The sequence below is a fragment of the Tamandua tetradactyla genome, chromosome 17 (assembly GCF_023851605.1).
Source record: "Tamandua tetradactyla isolate mTamTet1 chromosome 17, mTamTet1.pri, whole genome shotgun sequence".
NCBI lineage: Eukaryota > Metazoa > Chordata > Mammalia > Pilosa > Myrmecophagidae > Tamandua > Tamandua tetradactyla.
This window is the reverse complement of record NC_135343.1, coordinates 7,382,577-7,399,172: the sequence shown is the minus strand read 5'-3', so window position 1 is coordinate 7,399,172 and position 16,596 is coordinate 7,382,577. Positions and strand designations below refer to the sequence as shown.

At 38.7% G+C, this 16,596-nt stretch overlaps 1 protein-coding gene across 50 annotated transcripts in view; it reads right to left on the bottom strand.

The window, feature by feature from the left end:
* The window catches only part of MAP4K4 (mitogen-activated protein kinase kinase kinase kinase 4), a 200,712-nt gene that overhangs the window by 48,015 nt on the left and 136,101 nt on the right, over positions 1 to 16,596 (bottom strand). For all 50 annotated transcript variants that reach the window (XM_077133910.1, XM_077133913.1, XM_077133922.1 and 47 more), the window contains 3 exons: positions 15,116 to 15,291; positions 11,934 to 12,006; positions 3,864 to 4,074 (listed from right to left, as the gene is read on the bottom strand). In XM_077133910.1, the coding sequence (XP_076990025.1) occupies positions 3,864 to 4,074; positions 11,934 to 12,006; positions 15,116 to 15,291 (460 nt within the window). The remainder of the gene's footprint in view (positions 1 to 3,863; positions 4,075 to 11,933; positions 12,007 to 15,115; positions 15,292 to 16,596) is intronic.

Genomic DNA, 16,596 nt, shown 5'->3' with positions numbered 1-16,596 from the left:
CATGTCGCATGCCATGCTGCCACGATGACTGCATACGAAAGCTGGAGCTGTACAAACAGCAGCACTGCGCTAACACCACCCCGAAGTGAGGTCCTTGTGATGTGAAAAACAAAGGCCTTTGTGTAGGCAATGAGGAAGGAGGAAATGGTTCCTATTTCTTTAAAATGCATGGAAATATTACCGGAAAGTCCTTGGGGTGAGAGAGTTCACTGCTCCTTCCTTTTAAGATCTCAAGAGCCAAAAACATGAAGTGCGTAGTACAGTTTACTACATTTTTTTCTTAGACATTTCTGTTTTCCTGGCGTCACAATTTAACTTCAGTACCAATTCTTACACTTTACTGAATTTTTTTCCCTTTTGTTTCCTGTTTTTAACTTCTTACATTTGCAGCCATCCCTCTCAAAATTTCACACTTACTTTGTAATTAAAAATGATAAGAAATGAACATAACTGTGTGTTCATGATAATATTCACCTCTTATTCGAGGGAAACGGATTCAGCAGGCCCCACCACAGCATAAGTGGTCACTATGAGACCATGGCTGAGAACTCTGAAGAAAAGGGTCCTGAATGCAGGAGACTTTTTTTTTTTTTTCAAATACCCACAGAAAGATTTTGAGATAGGGACAATCTGAATATTTGATCAGAGTGTTCAAGGTAGAAAAGGAAACACAAGAAGCAGAAGTGACAGAGGCTCGAGAAATGAATTAGATCCCTTTGATTTAAATGGCAAACATGCGAAGCCTTTCAGCACAGGTACCACTACACCTTCTCAGAGAGGCAAGGACTGCAGAGGGGGTTGTTTCTTTCCTTTTAAAGGACAGGAACTGCAAACTTCAAACTTTAAAAGAAGTTTGATTTGACCCATACCTATACTAAAATGATGATTTAGACATAGTTTACAACACTATGTTCACAACGTAGACTCACTAAAATCAGATCTCCCCTAGGAGATTTTATCCCCCACTTTTTCTGAAGTTAACGAGAGTAGCAGACCAAATCAGGGACAAATATATCTTGCTTTTATCAATAATCTGTCAGACTCCATAAGGTCAAAATGAAGAAGAAAAGGTCAACTGATAGAAACTTAAATATGCAGCAGGTCCAAAAACATACCCAAAGAACACTGACTGATTAATTATTTTGGATTACTGACAGAATTTACTACAGGAAATATTTTTATTAAATAATTTGATGAATATTTTCTTAAAACAAAGAACAAGAACACACGCTAACCAAGAATGTGGATGTCACAGAGCAGGGAGGGGACAGGTAATGGACCAATCAAGATTCACTGAAAAAAGAGGACAAAACCTTGAGAATAAAATGGCAGTACAATTAAATAGACTTCATTTTTGCTCAAAAACAAATATGTATAGAATGAAGAAAAGGCTGGTCTGTGAAAATGTTTTCATGAATAATAAGAATTAGCTTGAGTACAAAAAGAAAACACAACAAACAAAAGCTAAAACCAAGTTCTGTATGAGCTAAAGATGTGACAATGTATCTAAATGTGAAAAGTAATAATATATTAAATCTTTGAAATGGAAGGAGATAATTATTTTATGGGAATTCTGACTCTGAGTAATATACTTAGAAGAACAGTGAAAAAATATGAATGTGTGAGGAGAAAGACTCAGGAAGCAAATTCAAACACAGGAGGAGTCTGAAGGACAGGAAAGGAGCAGATGAAAGGGCTTCCAGCACGAACGTGGCTGCCTAAGTGCAGCATTTTCCCCTTTCCTCCTGGGATCATCCAGAAACAACAAGGAAAATGGAAAACTAATGTGAAAAATGCATTTTCAGCAAAACTGGGGCACAGACTCTAAAATATGTGCAAGGACTTCCAAACAATAAGGACTCACGCAGGAGCCATGGAGGAAGAAGCAGGGGTGAGGAAAAGGAGAGCTTCTAGAAGCAGTGGATTTCAAAACACATTTAATAAAAAAAGTACACGCGCGCACACACACGCACACACACACACACACACTTCCTAGAGATGAAGGGAAGGTCAAAGTCCCCATCCCTCATTTGCAACAAGGGCGTAGAAAGAGTAGTCGATAGCAAAAGAAGTCCCCAGACCCAGTGAGTCTGGTTTCGTGGCAGCTGCAAAGAGAAGGACATCTATCTGCACTGTTTCCCCACATCTCAACTTTTGCACTGTTTTTTGCCAACTACTGATAGAAAGTTGATCTCTCCTTTACATTTTAATTGCCATTTATCTTGTGATCAAGGCCAACCGTCCTGACCTACACTTCACTTCCTATTCCTTTTGTCTATTCATAAGATAAGGAATTCCTATGCCCCAAACAGTTCTGACTGAACGCTTAATGCCAATAAAGGGCCAAAAAACATTTATGGTTCAAATATTCTCCCATTACCTTTCTGGGACCTGAAGTACAGACAACTCTTAATCATCCAGGCTAATGAAAAGGAGCTGGATAACAGGCCCTGTTGTCTCACTTCCACATAGCCTGAAAGCCATTTCAAAAGCCTGTGTTACAAATAAAACCTAATTGACCTTCATAACCCACCAAGGTAACCTCCATCACCTTTTTAAGGAAAGCACAGCCCAGGGTCAGAAGGGACCAGGACATAAAGAAACAGCAAGAAGCTCCCAGAGGCTTGAAGCTCAAGTATTACAATGTAATAAATATAAATAGTCAATATACAACTTGAGCAAGTCTCTAACCCACTCAGGGTTCCCGTCAAAATTCAAAGAGCACTGAAAAAAGTCTGAACAAAAATACTATATAAAGGAGTTTGTAAACAAACTACTTCAAGAGTTGCTTAGATGGCCACATTGTCCTTACTTCAGGGAAGGCAAGTCCTATGTTTTCTTCCTAAAGCCCTGGGCTCAATATTTCCAGTCTCCTTAGTTAAGCAGGTTACTGATTTTCTAAACAAGGGGCAGAATATAAAGAGTTTTCAGAAACCAGACTACAAATACACAAAACAACCTTCCAAGTTATACTGTTAAATAACCTGGATGACAACATGTGTTGTTATTTAAATTAAATTCCACTGTTAAGTATCAATACAGGGCACTTGCTGTTGGGCCCTTTTTCTGGAGGTCAAAGATAAAGATGAACATATAAGGTATATAAATTAAATGGAATCAGAAAAGACTCTGTCAAATTTGGAAATATGAAATAAAACAGCACAAGGAATTCAGGAAAAGAAAGTCAAAAGAATCTTTTACCCCCAAGTGAAATATAGAGACATAATGTGTTTTAGAATTAAAAGTGGAAAAGCTGGTGGGTAATATGACATTATTAATAATGCTAGTGGGGTAAAGAAGCAGGTAGGCAGTGCATTACACCCAATAAGGTTCTGTTTTCTACACCCTCTACTCTTAAGCATACCTAAAGTTAAGACAATTTAGAAAAACATACACCCAGAGGTAAGGCATTATAGGGAAATACTTTTCCTATAAAAATGTCTGATGTTTCAGAAAACTATGTACACATCAACTCAGACCAGAGGCCAAGAGCGGAAAAGAAATCAGGTCAAGCCTGAGCAAGCCAAGCTGAACCACAATGGGAAACAGACTCCACCAAAACTGGGAGGATGTCATCTTTGGGACACTGTTTCTCTTCATCTAAAACAATATGTTGATGAGTAACCGTGTGGCAGGTCTTTAAAGTTTTTACAAGCAAAGAAAACATTTCTAAAACCTCAAGGAATGTAATGCCCTGCCAGTCCAAATGCATAAGCTTTTCTTCAGAAGCTAAACAGCTAAGCCAGGGGGTAGGCAGATATTACTTTAGGAGGCTACAGAGAAGATTCATTGGAGTACATGGCTCCCTATGTATGTGAATAAAGAAAGAGAAAAAACCAAGTTGGACATTTTCCTGTTTCTACCTCTTCTAGCCGCCGCCTCTGTTCTTTTTGCTGCTCAATCCGCTTCTGTCTCTCGGCCAGCAGCTGCCGTTTATATTCCTCCTGCTCACGGAGCTGTTGCTCCTGCAGTAGCTGTTGTCTCCGAAGAGCCTCAGAACGTTCCTTGTTCTCCTGCTGCAGTCTCAAGAAATCCCGTCGAAGAGTAGATTCACCAGGCACGTTAACGATGGAACTGCAGGAAGAAGCAACAGCTACATGGGCTGTGCACACGTCACACCACCCTCTGAACTACGGCAGCACCCGGCATTCCATGCTCTCTACATCCATTCTTTCATGGGCTCTCCCCATGCCATGGACTCAGCTAGTAAGTCCACAAGAATGACTATTCCTATAACCTGATGGTTCCGTATCTGCTTCTGTTCATTTAGTAAATGTTTTAAAGCTCTGTCCCCTATTCTTACTGCCAACTATTTACACAGGACCTCTCTGCTTAGGATTCCCTTAACAATTCAAACTGTAAAATGAGAGATTAACATCGCCGTCTTCACTCACTTCAGTAGTGCCCCCTTTGACAATCTCGTTTTCCATCAGTAAGAGCAACATCATTTTTCTGATCTGCCGAAAAGAACTTTCAAGTAACTGTCACCACTTTCCTTTCCTTCATCTGGTTACCCACCAAGCCCTTGGCACGTTTTCCCTCACACTTTCTTTTGTTCTAGGGTCAGCAGTCAAGCCCTGCATTAGCCATCTCCCATGCATTAGCCATCTCACAGATACATTAAACGGCATCATTCCTAACTGTTCTCCCTACTCCAAGTCTCCTCTTCCAAACCACCTAAAACATCACGCCAAACAAATCTGCTCAAATTGCCTCTTTTATTGCATCATGGTCCTATTAGAAAGCAGTTTCATTGCTCATAAAATCAGTTCAAATTCCTCTAACATGGATTCAAAATTTGCCCACATAAAGAGAAAAAGATACTCTATAGAGTTTCTTCAATAAATTCTCTTATCTCTTGATATGCTCTCTTAGAACTCCTATGGGTCCTCACAGGTTTCTGAACATATCTTTTCCATCCTTCAAAAGTAGTGACAGTGTGATTTAGTCAGTCATGTGTAGCTGCAACATGGATGACTGACTGCCAGGCAAACCTGTTACCAAAATCCAAAAATTCTCTATTCACTGAATAATTATGTCCATGCTACTATCTTCAACTCTTCAATCTTCTACTTCACTGTACCTCAGGGAATCCAGAGATAAAGCAAAACACAAGACCATAAAAGGATCAGGACAGAATACACATTTAACAGGGAAATCCTGGTAACCACATTTGTGAGAATGGCACATGAGAGGGATAATTTTTTTTTTCTTTTTTTTTTTATTAATTAAAAAAAGAATTAACAAAACAATTAGAAATCATTCCATTCTACATGTACAATCAGTAATTCTTAATAACATCACATAGTCGCATATTCATCATTTCTTAGTACATTTGCATCGATTAAGAAAAAGAAATAAGAAGACAACAGAATAAGAATTAAAACAATAATAGAAAGAAAAAAAAAAACAAAAAACCTATACCTCACATGCAGCTTCATTCAGTGTTTTAACATAATTGCATTACAATTGGGTAGTATTGTGCTGTCCATTTCTGAGTTTTTATATCCAGTCCCGTTGTACAGTCTGTATCCCTTCAGCTCCAATTACCCCTTCTCTCTTTTTTTTTTTTTTAATTAACGGAAAAAAAGAAATTAACCCAACATTTAGAAATCATACCATTCTACATATGCAATCAGTAATTCTTAACAGCATCACATAGATGCATGATCATCATTTCTTAGTACATTTGCATCGGTTTAGAAGAACTAGCAACATAACCGAAAAAGATATAGAATGTTGATATAGAGAAAAAAATAAAAGTAATAATAGTAAAATCAAAACAAAACAAAACAAAAACCTATAGCTCAGATGCAGCTTCATTCAGTGTTTTAACATGATTACTTTACAATTAGGTATTATTGTGCTGTCCATTTTTGAGTTTTTGTATCTAGTCCTGTTACACTGTCTGTATCCCTTCAACTCCAATTGGCCATTATCTTACCCTGTTTCTACCTCCTGCTGGACTCTGTTACCAATGACATATTCCAAATTTATTCTCGAATGTCTGTTCACATCAGTGGGACCATACAGTATTTGTCCTTTAGTTTTTGGCTAGACTCACTCAGCATAATGTTCTCTAGGTCCATCCACGTTATTACATGCTTCATAAGTTTATCCTGTCTTAAAGCTGCATAGTATTCCATCGTATGTATATACCACAGTTTGTTTAGCCACTCTTCTGTTGATGGAGATTTCGGCTGTTTCCATCTCTTTGCAATTGTAAATAACGCTGCTATAAACATTGGTGTGCAAATGTCCGTTTGTGTCTTTGCCCTTAAGTCCTTTGAGTATATTCTCAGCAATGGTATTGCTGGGTCGTATGGCAATTCTATATTCAGCTTTTTGAGGAACCGCCAAACTGCCTTCCACAGTGGTTGCACCATTTGACATTCCCATCAACAGTGGATAAGTGTGCCTCTTTCTCCGCATCCTCTCCAGCACTTGTCATTTTCTGTTTTGTTGATAATGGCCATTCTGGTGGGTGTGAGATGATATCTCATTGTGGTTTTGATTTGCATTTCTCTAATGGCCAGGGACATTGAGCATCTCTTCATGTGCCTTTTGGCCATTTGTATTTCCTCTTCTGATAGGTGTCTGTTCAAGTCTTTTTCCCATTTTGTAATTGGGTTGGCTGCCTTTTTGTTGTTGAGATGAACAATCTCTTTATAAATTCTGGATACTAGACCTTTATCTGATACATCATTTCCAAATATTGTCTCCCATTGTGTAGGCTGTCTTTCTACTTTCTTGATGAAGTTCTTTGATGCACAAAAGTGTTTAATTTTGAGGAGCTCCCATTTATTTATTTCCTTCTTCAGTGTTCTTGCTTTAGGTTTAAGGTCCATAAAACCACCTCCAGTTGTAAGATCCATAAGATATCTCCCAACATTTTCCTCTAACTGTTTTATGGTCTTAGACCTAATGTTTAGATCTTCGATCAATTTTGAGTTAACTTTTGTATAGGGTGTGAGAGATGGGTCTTCTTTCATTCTTTTGCATATGGATATCCAGTTCTCTAGGCACCATTTATTGAAGAGACTGTTCTGTCCCAGGTGAGTTGGCTTGACTGCCTTATCAAAGATCAAATGTCCGTAGATGAGAGGGTCTATATCTGAGCACTCTATTCGATTCCATTGGTCGATATATCTATCTTTATGCCAATACCATGCTGTTTTGACCTCTGTGGCTTCATAATATGCCTTAAAGTCAGGCAGCGCGAGACCTCCAGCTTCGTTTTTTTTCCTCAAGATGTTTTTAGCAATTCGGGGCACCCTGCCCTTCCAGATAAATTTGCTTATTGGTTTTTCTATTTCTGAAAAATAAGTTGTTGGGATTTTGATTGGTATTGCATTGAATCTGTAAATCAATTTAGGTAGGATTGACATCTTAACTATATTTAGCCTTCCAATCCATGAACATGGTATGCCCTTCCATCTATTTAGGTCTTCTGTGATTTCTTTTAACAGTTTTTTGTAGTTTTCTTTATATAGGTTTTTTGTCTCTTTAGTTAAATTTATTCCTAGGTATTTTATTCTTTTAGTTGCAATTGTAAATGGGATTCGTTTCTTGATTTTCCCCTCCGCTTGTTCATTACTAGTGTATAGAAATGCTACAGATTTTTGAATGTTGATCTTGTAACCTGCTACTTTGCTGTACTCATTTATTAGCTCTAGTAGTTTTGTTGTGGATTTTTCCGGGTTTTCGACATATAGTATCATATCGTCTGCATACAGTGATAGTTTTACTTCTTCCTTTCCAATTTTGATGCCTTGTATTTCTTTTTCTTGTCTAATTGCTCTGGCTAGAACCTCCAACACAATGTTGAATAATAGTGGTGATAGTGGACATCCTTGTCTTGTTCCTGATCTTAGGGGGAAAGTTTTCAATTTTTCCCCATTGAGGATGATATTAGCTGTGGGTTTTTCATATATTCCCTCTATCATTTTAAGGAAGTTCCCTTGTATTCCTATCTTTTGAAGTGTTTTCAACAGGAAAGGATGTTGAATCTTGTCGAATGCCTTCTCTGCATCAATTGAGATGATCATGTGATTTTTCTGCTTTGAGTTGTTGATATGGTGTATTACATTAATTGATTTTCTTATGTTGAACCATCCTTGCATACCTGGGATGAATCCTACTTGGTCATGATGTATAATTCTTTTAATGTGTTGTTGGATACGATTTGCTAGAATTTTATTGAGGATTTTTGCATCTGTATTCATTAGAGAGATTGGTCTGTAGTTTTCTTTTTTTGTAATATCTTTGCCTGGTTTTGGTATGAGGGTGATGTTGGCTTCATAGAATGAATTAGGTAGTTTTCCCTCCACTTCGATTTTTTTGAAGAGTTTGAAGAGAATTGGTACTAATTCTTTCTGGAACGTTTGGTAGAATTCACATGTGAAGCCATCTGGTCCTGGACTTTTCTTTTTAGGAAGCTTTTGAATGACTAATTCAATTTCTTTACTTGTGATTGGTTTGTTGAGGTCATCTATGTCTTCTTGAGTCAAAGTTGGTTGTTCATGTCTTTCCAGGAACCCGTCCATTTCCTCTAAATTGTTGTATTTATTAGCGTAAAGTTGTCCATAGTATCCTGTTATTACCTCCTTTATTTCTGTGAGGTCAGTAGTTATGTCTCCTCTTCCATTTCTGATCTTATTTATTTGCATCCTCTCTCTTCTTCTTTTTGTCAATCTTGATAGGGGCCCATCAATCTTATTGATTTTCTCATAGAACCAACTTCTGGTCTTATTGATTTTCTCTACTGTTTTCATATTTTCAATTTCATTTATTTCTGCTCTGATCTTTGTTATTTCTTTCCTTTTGCTTGCTTTGGGATTAGTTTGCTGTTCTTTCTCCAGTTCTTCCAATTGAACAGTTAATTCCTGCATTTTTGCCTTTTCTTCTTTTCTGATATAGGCATTTAGGGCAATAAATTTCCCTCTTAGCACTGCCTTTGCTGCATCCCATAAGTTTTGATATGTTGTGTTTTCATTTTCATTTGCCTCGAGGTATTTACTAATTTCTCTTGCAATTTCTTCCTTGACCCACTCGTTGTTTAAGAGTCTGTTGTTGAGCCTCCAGGTATTTGTGAATTTTCTGGCATTCTGCCTAATATTGATTTCCAACTTCATTCCTTTATGATCCGAGAAAGTGTTGTGTATGATTTCAATCTTTTTAAATTTGTTAAGACTTGCTTTGTGACCCAGCATATGGTCTATCTTTGAGAATGATCCATGAGCACTTGAGAAAAAGGTGTATCCTGCTGTTGTGGGATGTAATGTCCTATAAATGTCTGTTAAGTCTAGCTCCTTTATAGTAATATTCAGATTCTCTATTTCTTTATTGATCCTCTGTCTAGATGTTCTGTCCATTGATGAGAGTGGGGAATTGAAGTCTCCAACTATTATGGTATTTGTGTCTATTTCCCTTTTCAGTGTTTGCAGTGTATTCCTCACGTATTTTGGGGCATTCTGGTTCGGTGCGTAAATATTTATGATTGTTATGTCTTCTTGTTTAATTGTTCCTTTTATTAGTATACAGTGTCCTTCTTTGTCTCTTTTAACTGTTTTACATTTGAAGTCTAACTTGTTGGATATTAGTATAGCCACTCCTGCTATTTTCTGGTTGTTATTTGCATGAAATATCTTTTCCCAACCTTTCACTTTCAACCTATGTTTATCTTTGGGTCTAAGATGTGTTTCCTGTAGACAGCATATAGAAGGATCCTGTTTTTTAATCCATTCTGCCATTCTATGTCTTTTGATTGGGGAATTCAGTCCATTAACATTTAGTGTTATTACTGTTTGGATAATATTTTCCTCTACCATTTTGCCTTTTGTATTATATATATCATATCTGACTTTCCTTCTTTCTACACTCTTCTCCATACCTCTCTCTTCTGTCTTTTCGTATCTGACTCTAGTGCTCCCTTTAGTATTTCTTGCAGAGCTGGTCTCTTGGTCACAAATTCTCTCAGTGACTTTTTGTCTGAGAATGTTTTAATTTCTCCCTCATTTTTGAAGGACAATTTTGCTGGATATAGGAGTCTTGGTTGGCAGTTTTTCTCTTTTAGTAATTTAAATATATCATCCCACTGTCTTCTAGCCTCCATGGTTTCTGCTGAGAAATCTACACATAGTCTTATTGGGTTTCCCTTGTATGTGATGGATTGTTTTTCTCTTGCTGCTTTCAAGATCCTCTCTTTCTCTTTGACCTCTGACATTCTAACTAGTAAGTGTCTTGGAGAATGCCTATTTGGGTCTAATCTCTTTGGGGTGCGCTGCACTTCTTGGATCTGTAATTTTAGGTCTTTCATAAGAGTTGGGAAATTTTCAGTGAAAATGTCTTCCATTAGTTTTTCTCCTCCTTTTCCCTTCTCTTCTCCTTCTGGGACACCCACAACACGTATATTTGTGCGCTTCATATTGTCCTTGAGTTCCCTGATACCCTGTTCAAATTTTTCCATTCTTTTCCCTATAGTTTCTGTTTGTTTTTGGAATTCAGATGTTCCATCCTCCAAATCACTAATTCTATCTTCTGTCTCTTTGAATCTATCATTGTAGGTATCCATTGTTTTTTCCATCTTTTCTACTTTGTCCTTCACTTCCATAAGTTCTGTGATTTGTTTTTTCAGTTTTTCTATTTCTTCTTTATGTTCAGCCCATGTCTTCTTCATGTCCTCCCTCAATTTATCGATTTCGTTTTTGAAGAGGTTTTCCATTTCTGTTCGTATATTCAGCATTAGTTGTCTCAGCTCCTGTATCTCATTTGAACTATTGGTTTGTTCCTTTGACTGCGCCATATTTTCAATTATTTGAGCGTGATCCGTTATCTTCTGTTGGCGTGTGCGCATTTAGACAGATTTCCCTGGGTATTGGATCCAAAAGTTTGGAAGATTTTTCTGTGAAATCTCTGGGTTCTGTTTTTCTTATCTTGCCCAGTAGGTGGCGCTCGTGGCACACGTTTGTCTGCGGGTCCCACCTGTAAAAGGTGCTGTGGGACCTTTAACTTTGGAAAACTCTTGCCGTCCGGGAGGTTCGCTAGCCGAAGCGGCTTGAGCCGGCCCGGGGTCCGAACGCGGGGAGGGTTGCTGGCCGCCGCAGCCCGGGAAAGCGCCTGTCCGAATTTCCTAGTCGGCCCGGGGCACCAAGTGTGGCGGAAGGGCGCCAGCGGCAGCGGCCCGCCCGGGAGAGTGCACGTTCCCAGGGAGTCACGGGTTTGGGAGGGGCCTCCCCCACCCGTCACCGTTCTCCGCGGCCTGGGGATTTCCGATCCAACTCTCTCAGTTGGTCCGGGGGGCCGCCTCTCCAATTCTCCCAGCTGGCCCGGGAAAGGGGAAGGGAGTGACTCCGGCCGCTTGCCGCCCCGCCCGGTGAAGCCCGCGCGCCTTGGCGATCTCACCCGAGCGGCTTCTCTCAGCCATCCAGCCGTTCCAGGATGGGGTACGCTGTCTTTTTTATCTCTGTTGTGGCTTTGGGAGCTGTTCTGTGTCGTTTCTACTCCCCTAGTAGCTGTCCTGGAGAAGAAACTAAGATCCGTGTGTCTTACTAAGCCGCCATCTTCTCCGGAAGTAGGGATAATTTTTTGTGTGCAGAACTGCCCCACATACTGCAAGACATATGTCATCCATGGCTCCAGGAGCATTAAATGCTGGAGGCAATACACCATCCCCAATCCCCAAAACAATGCCTCATTTTCCCAAATGAGTAGTGGGTGAGAGGTTGCAATGAAATCCTTGGTGAAGAACAACTGGGCACAGAGCTCTAGAGGAGTAAAATGTTTATAGAAATCTTTCAAAGAATTGAGAAGTGTGGAAGGCATTAAATTCCTTTCAAATTAAGATTCCCTCATACTAGACAAGAGTCTTTTGAAATCCTGGCATCAGTGTGAAAATCTCTTCACCAAGCAGGAAGCTGAACACATATTGTTACCTGGGCTCTCCCTCCTGTTCAGGCACCTCCTCCTCCTCTTCCTCACTTCCACTGTACTCATACTCTGTCTCATCTGTAAAGAAAAGGATGGGTCACAAATCAGGGCACATACATGCATAGAAATAAACAAGTTCTATGCAACGAAGAGAAAGAAATTAACTGCTTGAAACTAATGCAACTGAGAGAATCTATTTCATTATATTTAGCAATCAGGGATCCACTGATAGGATATTAGGAAGAAAAGGTTTCTGTTTTAACAAAAAATAAAGCATTAGTTGATACTCAGAACAGAAAACAAAGTCAAAAGTGTCCACAAATTGTAAAAAGTGATACTAGAGAAAAACTAATGAAATAAAACAATGAAAGAACAAGGCAAAAAATGTTCTACTTAAGAAGGACTTCAAAGTTTCCGTGTGAATAACTTATTTTTACTTAACAGGTTTTCTACCATTTTCCCAGAAGTAAGAGGTACCTTACTGGCCCTTTCTCTTCATGTCAGTATTCAACTTGAAGTGAAAAATTTCATTCCAGAGCACCAAAACCAGACAAAGTGAAGAAATTTTAATTTCTTCACAAATAAGAAATATATTTCTGGTTTTTACAGAGATATCTAAGATAAGAAACAGTTTCCTGATAAGAAAGATCAGTCTGAGAACTTAAAATTAATCAGTCTATGTATATGACAGTCATCAGTTTATGCATATAACACTAGTTTTTTCTTTACTAGATAGAGAAAGGATAATGATAGAAAAAAATTCAAAGCTTATATAATTGTAGTGCACAAACAGACATACTCCAGCTTTTTCAGGAAATTCCAACCAAAATAATCTTTAACATTCTTTTAAATAATCTGATATGTTTTTCGTACTATGAACTATTAATTCTTGATAGAGAAGCTGAGTGTATTTGGAAGGTGGCTGCAAAGAAAACAAAGAGACCACTGTGACCTGAAGATAAGAAAGGAAGGTAAAGTGCTTCATTATTCTCAAAAAGGGAGGGAGAGACAAAACAATCAAGGTAAAGTACTTAGCAAATGTCCAGCACATATGATCCATGAATGTTAGCTATTACTATTGAGCAAAATAATGGGAACACTATGCAAAAAGATGCAAAAATTTTCCAAAAAATTAGGGCTACCATGCTAATTGAGGATTAAGCATAAAATTCTTTTCTTTTTAAGCTTTAGCTCACTTTGTTACAACTGCACAGCAGAACATGCAAAGTTTATTTATGACTAAATATGTCAGAGGCCAAAAGTTACTTTAAATTTCAAATTAATTTTATTTTAAATATAGAAGTTGTATAAGACTCAAATGAACATGAAAAAGCTCAACATGTGTCCCACAAGATAATGACTCTCTGACCAACTCTTTCAATTCCTTTAACCTGCTCTTTTTAGCTTCCTCTTTCTGCCTGGAAATTTGAGTGTAAAAAAATAAATTCATTTGGGGTTCCCATTATCCAAATGCTGTTTTGTAATAATTCACAAAAGCTCAAGATCACTGTGAGCTAGAGCCCTAAGAGAAGGTTTAATAAAAATGGGAATGGAGCTTGAATTTCCCTCTACTGGACAGAAGAAAAAGAGAGAACATCCCAGGCAGGTGGGCACGGGTTGTGATGTAATGGGCACAGAAAGGAGTCTTAAGTAAGGACGATAAGAAAGCAGGGCAGGTCACATACATGGCCCATGCCTAGCCACACAACCTGTAACAGTCTACAGCAGTAAGAAACCCTGATGGATCCTTCACCAGCCTAACACTAAAACAGTCATGTTGCCCAGAGCTGATGCACAATAAATCCTGAACATATATGTCATGAACACAACCTTCATAATAATGTAAAAAAAGGGGGCAACAATGAGGCGCTGCTGTCTCACTCTCTCTAAGCCCAACTCTGTGAGTGAAATCACTGCCCTCCTCCCTACATAAGACATGACATCTAGGGGTGAACGTATCCCTGGCAACGTGGGAAATGATTCCCAGGGATAAATCCAGCCCTGGCACCATGGGATCAACAATTCCATCCTGACCAAAGGGTTTGGGAAAAGAAGTATAAGTAATAAAGTATCAGTGACAGAGAGAGTTCAAACAGAGTCGAGAGGCTACTCTGGAGGTTGCTCTTACACAAGCTTCAGGTAGACCTTACTACCTGTCATAACCTGCCAAACTCCAACCAGGACCATTCCAGCCAATCCTAAAGAACAGTTAGAGCAATACAAAAGATTCCACAAGCATTTCATGCACTAGAATAACTTTCCAGAAACCTGCAACCTCTAGATGGGTCCCTGGACCAGATAAGTCCTGAAACTTAGAGGGCCCAGCCTTTCCAGAACATCAGACAGTTCCATCTCCCTACCCCATATTACTGACAACCCCTTCCAACATGAAAAAGTTAGAATGGCCATAGCCCAAACACCCCTAGAGAGAGGGACAGAAAGATCAAAAGTGATGGTGGAATTATACAGAAAAAATAGGATTTAACAAATGAATATGATTATTCAATCATTACATCAACATCTCTTTTAGTCTCCAGTATCTCAGAGTTGCTAGAAGTAAAAACCTAAAATTGTGGAATTGTAACCCGTCAAACTCTGAATTATGTTCTACAACTAATTGTGATGCTGTGCTTTGAAATTTATTGCTTTTCTGTATATATGCTATTTTTCACCCACACAAAAAATAGTCGATAGTGATGATAAAAAAATATTTATGCCTTCTAGCCTTGTATATTCTGGAGCAGCTAGGAGGAAAAAATCTGAGAGGATTATATGGGAGTCCATGACCAACTCTGGGATCTGTCCAATAACTACCTGTTGAGGGTCCTTTGGGAACTATTGCTTCTTCATTTCTTTGCTTTCTATATACGATACATTATACAATAATAAAGTTATTAAAAAAGAAAAGGAAAAAAAGAGGTGCTGCCAAGGACAAACTGGAAGAACATCTGCCTGAGCCAGCCACCCAGGGTGCCGGCCTGACACTCTTAACAGCCTAGTCACACACTGCACAGCTCCGTGCCTCTCTGCGTGGAGCCAGGCTAGACCCTAGAGGCACTCAGTGGAGACAAGGTGGTAAGCATAATTTCATGGTTGGAAAAAGAGGGTGCTATTCTAATTGGCAAGAACCTAAAAATGAAGGGAAAAAAAAAGAAAAAAGAAGATGAAAATCAAAACGAATCAATACCTTTCTCTCCTCGCTTCTTCCTGGTCCGGTCTATATGGTCCTTCAGCTGGATCCTAACTTGCCTTTCATTTGGCTGATCCCTTATGAAAGGATGTTTCAAAAGCTGCTCTGTGGAGGGCCGCTGCATGTAATTCTTCACCAGGCACCCTTCTATAAAACTAAAAAATTTCTTTGACCTGTTAAAAGGAAGTAAAAATGATCACCAACTCTCTATCACAAAGAGCAAAGTTTCAAATGATCAAATAACAAGCCTGAAAAGAAAGAAGAACCTCAGAATTCACCACAAACATTATGCAATTGCCTAGGAATGATAAAAGGAGTATAAATGGTAACTTGGGAACTTCAGGTATCAGGAGCATTAATTAATTAAACACAGTTTAAGATACCATAACACTGGCAACACACCATAAACAGAGCTGTGAGAAAGGTCAAAGTTAAATGAATAAGGTTTAATTTTTTTTTTTTATTTAAAAAAAATTTTTTTTTTACATGGGCAGGTACCGGGAATCGAACCTGGGTCCTCTGGCATGGCAGGCAAGCATTCTTGCCTGCTGAGCCACCGTGGCCTGCCCAAGGTTTAATTTTGATGCTGTTTTTTAACCACTTAATCACAGGAGGGAGAGGAGGCCAAGGGTAGGAGGAGGTTTCTACTAAAATTAAGGCAGATGGAGGACAGATGTTTGGTGCCCAAAAGACAAAGGCAAATAAAGAGATGAGAAAAGGAATCTAATTACCAAATTCTGGGACTCTAGAACTTGTTAATACATTTCAGAGTTTCATGGCAGTTTATTTATCCAAAGAAATGATATCTGTTCTTTCTGCTACACGTAGAGGTAGAAATTATGGTTTTCATAGGGAAATGACTCTGCCACCCAAATATATCCTACTGGTCACTTTTATTTCTGCTTGTTTCTCTACATCTGGCTCATGGTATCTCCCGTATGAGACGCTCTCAGCAAGCCTATTTTTTGAAACTCAGCTCAGGAATCATCTCTCCTTGGGAAGCCTTTCTGGGCAACACACACTTCCTGCATGTTCCAGGCCAGGATTCTTTCCTACTGGGTTGTCTGGTTTAACAGGCTGCATACTTCATGTTTTGGGCTCCCCACTGGTTGGACATGGCAGTCAGCAACTGGATCCTACTCTGCAGTTAGTCAGGAGTGCCAGGCACTGCCCATGGCACATCACAGCAGGGATGAAATACACTTTTGTGGAAGGCATTAGTTATTATTCAGTCTTTTAAAACCCAATTTAGAAAATTAATTCAGTTCTTTCCAATCCACTGTTTAAAAAGAGTCATTTCTATTGTCTTGCATTTCAATTCCAACTTACTATTATATATATTCAATAAGTATTTATGTACCAAGCTTTTACATATGTTTGGCTCTATAAGAAATACATGTAGGAAATAAAGTGAAGAAAATTCATGTAGACATAGTACCAGATGTACAATCAACACTTAGAGAGGAGAGGAAAAAAAC